This window comes from Dioscorea cayenensis, chromosome 11, assembly GCF_009730915.1.
Source record: "Dioscorea cayenensis subsp. rotundata cultivar TDr96_F1 chromosome 11, TDr96_F1_v2_PseudoChromosome.rev07_lg8_w22 25.fasta, whole genome shotgun sequence".
Taxonomy (NCBI): Eukaryota; Viridiplantae; Streptophyta; class Magnoliopsida; order Dioscoreales; family Dioscoreaceae; genus Dioscorea; species Dioscorea cayenensis.
The window spans coordinates 20,320,631-20,323,966 of record NC_052481.1 but is presented as its reverse complement, the minus strand read 5'-3'; the positions used below and the strand labels follow the sequence as shown (position 1 = coordinate 20,323,966).

Sequence of the window (3,336 nt, the reverse complement as noted above, 5' to 3'; positions counted from 1 at the left end):
TATTTTTAATATGAATGGTTTTAAATATTAATCAAATAGATTTAATTTACGGTTTTAGTTGTAACACTTTTATAACCTATTGTTTAAACTATTTGAAAAAAAGTGCCAAAACATTCAACTCCCTTAGTTATTGATAACGTGGCATAAAAATAGATCTGAATTTTTTTTACCCTATTTACATTACATACTTTATCAAATATATATATATATATATATATATATATATATATGTATATATATATATATATATATATATCAGCCTCTCATAGCAAATACAGTTAATGATATTCTGACAAGACTTTGCAAATCAGGAAGATGCAGGTGGCATTTATTAATTAAACATTAATATATAGATAAAAAGGACATTAATACTCAATGTCACTGCGCCACCAATTTTAACATATATAAACCCTTTGGATTGAAGTTATCTAGTAAACTTCAACACGCCAGTGATTAGTTTTCTGCAGTTGGTCCAGCATCTTTGGCCAATCCACACCTCTTTCCTGAGCAATCTTGGCGAATGCCTCCTTAATTCCCGGCAGCATGGTACTTGATCCAGCGATATATATATATGCACCAGCTTTCAAAAGTGTGAAAATTTCATTACCACTTTCATAGATGCTATCCTCCACAGAGTTATTCAAGGCCCTCTGATATCTGCATTAATATTTTAATCATCATTAATATTTGCAAATGATTAATTGATATTATTTATAGGTATACTTTAACTAATTTATGTGAATTAAAAAATTAATTAAAATTATTTGATAATATTAAATTTATAAAAAAAATATTGTATAAATTCTTTTTTAAAAAATATTCTTATTAGAAATTCATCAATGTTCTATTGATTTTTCTCTAATTTAATTATTATCATTTTTTATTATTTCTCTCAAAATAGTACTTTATGTTTTCTGAAAAATATATTTTCTCCTTTCAAAATGTTAAAGTACATTCGATACGAACATTTAATTTGAAAAAAAAAACATTTAATATTTTATAAAAAAAATTTATAAACACGAAAAAAAAGAAAAAAAAACTTCTAAAAGAATAAAAAATATACATAGGGCGTAAAGAAATATTAGATAGTCTTTTAAGTACCTGAAGTGATTAATGTTGTCATTTTGAATTTGAGTAAATTCGTTGTCGTAAAGAAGACTGTTATAGTTGTCAGCCCCAGAGATCAACCAGACATGTTCATTGAATCTAAGAATTTTTTGTTGTTGTTGGGTGTCGAGTAAATATTGATGATGTAGGAACAATCGTTGGATGTTGCTGCGAAAAGGAGCAATACCAGTTGTTGTTGCAACCATGATATGTTTGACTTCCCGTGTTGGCCATATCGGCATGGGTTCCAATGTTGATATGGGTTCTATTTCTGGTTTTGGTGGGCTTAGCGGTATGAGTTCCGGTGGGAATACCATTTTACCTCCCGCAGGACCTGTAATAAAAGCGCATGACAAAAACCAATTTTATTATTGATAATTAAAAGTATTGTGAAAATTTAAACTAAGAAAGATTTGAGACAAACACAATTGAAAAAACACACCCAATTTTAACAAAGTTCCCACACCATGCACCACTTTGACAATATATAGTCCACACAAATTGAATTCTACTCAAGCTCAAAATGAATAGAGTTTATTGTTCAAGTTAATTAATAATATTTAGATTGTCTTAAATTTATTTTTTTTTTTATAAATGCGACAAGTGTTGTTAGTAAAAGAAACGTTCACACGGCCAAAATTCAATCATCTAGTCAATGTGCCCTCACCCAAAAATATATGGTGCAAATTGCAAGCATAAATCCACATTTTGAGGAACTGTTATCATTGTTATCATTGTTGTGGTTAGTGAAATTCAAATTTGAGAAAATTAAATGTCTTGCACCCACTTTTCACAGTGAGGCTGGGCAATAAACCCTTTTGCTCCCTACAAATTTAAAACAAAGTCTTGTAAATAAATATAAAATTTCAAATTACGTATTTTCAAACCTGAAATTTCAACCACGTCTCCAGCTTTAACGTTACAGAGGTAGTTACTAACACTGTCTGACGACAGTTCTGCACGACGAACGCATAGACTGAGTGTATTGCCATCACAAGAATCTCCACGTCTCCATGATGCAATCGAGAAATAGCGTTTGTTCTGCAGGAATGATTGATGTATAATTAGTAGAGAAAACACTAAAAATTAAATCACAAATGTGAAAATGCACGTACTTAAACAAACTCACCGATTGAAAACATACTGCAAGATATTGGCCTTCCATGAAACTAAAGCAACCACAGTGATCAAGCACAATATGGCAGACCTCTCCGAGGCCGCCTTTGGGGCCAACAAGAGTCTCCACTGAGACAACTGTTGTTTTGTAAGTCTTGTCAGCACTCGAAGGTATTTCTCTAGTCTCCCCAGCTTCTAAAGGGACGACTGCAGCATTCAGTTTTGTAGCTTGGCGTGCAGACATGCCGAGAACCTTGTGGTTATACATGGAATGCTGTTTCTCATTTCTCAAAGATAAACTGGGCAGGGATGTCGGCACCTTGTTTCCGAAGCTCAGATTACTGGTTATCTGCATAACAAGAATATGAATGAGCTACAACTGCATTAATAATCTTGCCTTCCGATCGAGTTCATAATACACTTACACAGGCAGAAAAAAGTTACAACAAAGTATAAGAAACAGACAGAATTATTTATACAAGGGCTTAATTAAGATGTTCACCAGTGAGGCAGAGTGATTAAACCCTAAACTCTTCCCAGGGAGCATCTGCGCATGCATGACACTGCAAAGATTAGCCCTGCAATCAATTAACACAACCAAAACCTTAGCTTGACACGGATATATATATATATACATATATATATATATATATATATATTAATATTTTTAACCAACCACACATTTATCTGAATAATATATACAAAGGATGTTAGTGAAAATAGATACTTGAGAGCCATTTTGGAGTTTCAACAACACAAAGTGAAAACCTCAGACAACAGTATGAAGAGTGAAGAAGAATGAGTCCAAACCCTAAACATATATAGAAGAGAAATGAGGGGAACTTGGTCGTAAAAATCTTCAATTTCGTGGTGCAAAATGCTCACGTGCCCCACCACACTTCTTACTGATGTGAATGCCTAGAACTTTTGAGTGTTAATCAATGCAATTGCAAAATACTTGCCCAGTTAGTTATCTTGTAACTCTTTAACATCAATGCCGCATAAAACAGTTGAGTGTGAGCACATATGACACGTATCTTATATGAACATATAAAACATTAGCGATTTTAAAAAATAAAAAAAAAATAAAATGAATTAACCAACCACCCAATA

The 3,336-nt window shown here is 32.2% G+C and overlaps 1 protein-coding gene across 2 annotated transcripts; it reads right to left on the bottom strand.

The window, feature by feature from the left end:
* Nucleotides 1-287: 287 nt before the first annotated feature.
* On the bottom strand, nt 288-3,017 carry LOC120271973 (ferredoxin--NADP reductase, root isozyme, chloroplastic-like). 2 transcript variants are annotated; one of them, XM_039278667.1, is made up of 6 exons: nt 2,951-3,017; nt 2,726-2,801; nt 2,237-2,572; nt 1,995-2,148; nt 1,102-1,441; nt 288-657 (listed from the first exon to the last, which is right to left on the bottom strand). In XM_039278667.1, exons 1-6 carry the CDS (start codon nt 2,959-2,961, stop codon nt 429-431), a joined length of 1,146 nt encoding a protein of 381 aa, XP_039134601.1. In that variant the 5' UTR covers nt 2,962-3,017; the 3' UTR covers nt 288-428. The 2 variants fall into 2 exon arrangements, with proteins under 2 accessions (XP_039134601.1, XP_039134602.1); XM_039278668.1 differs by having other exon boundaries at nt 2,926-3,008.
* Between the last annotated feature and the right edge of the window lie 319 nt (nt 3,018-3,336).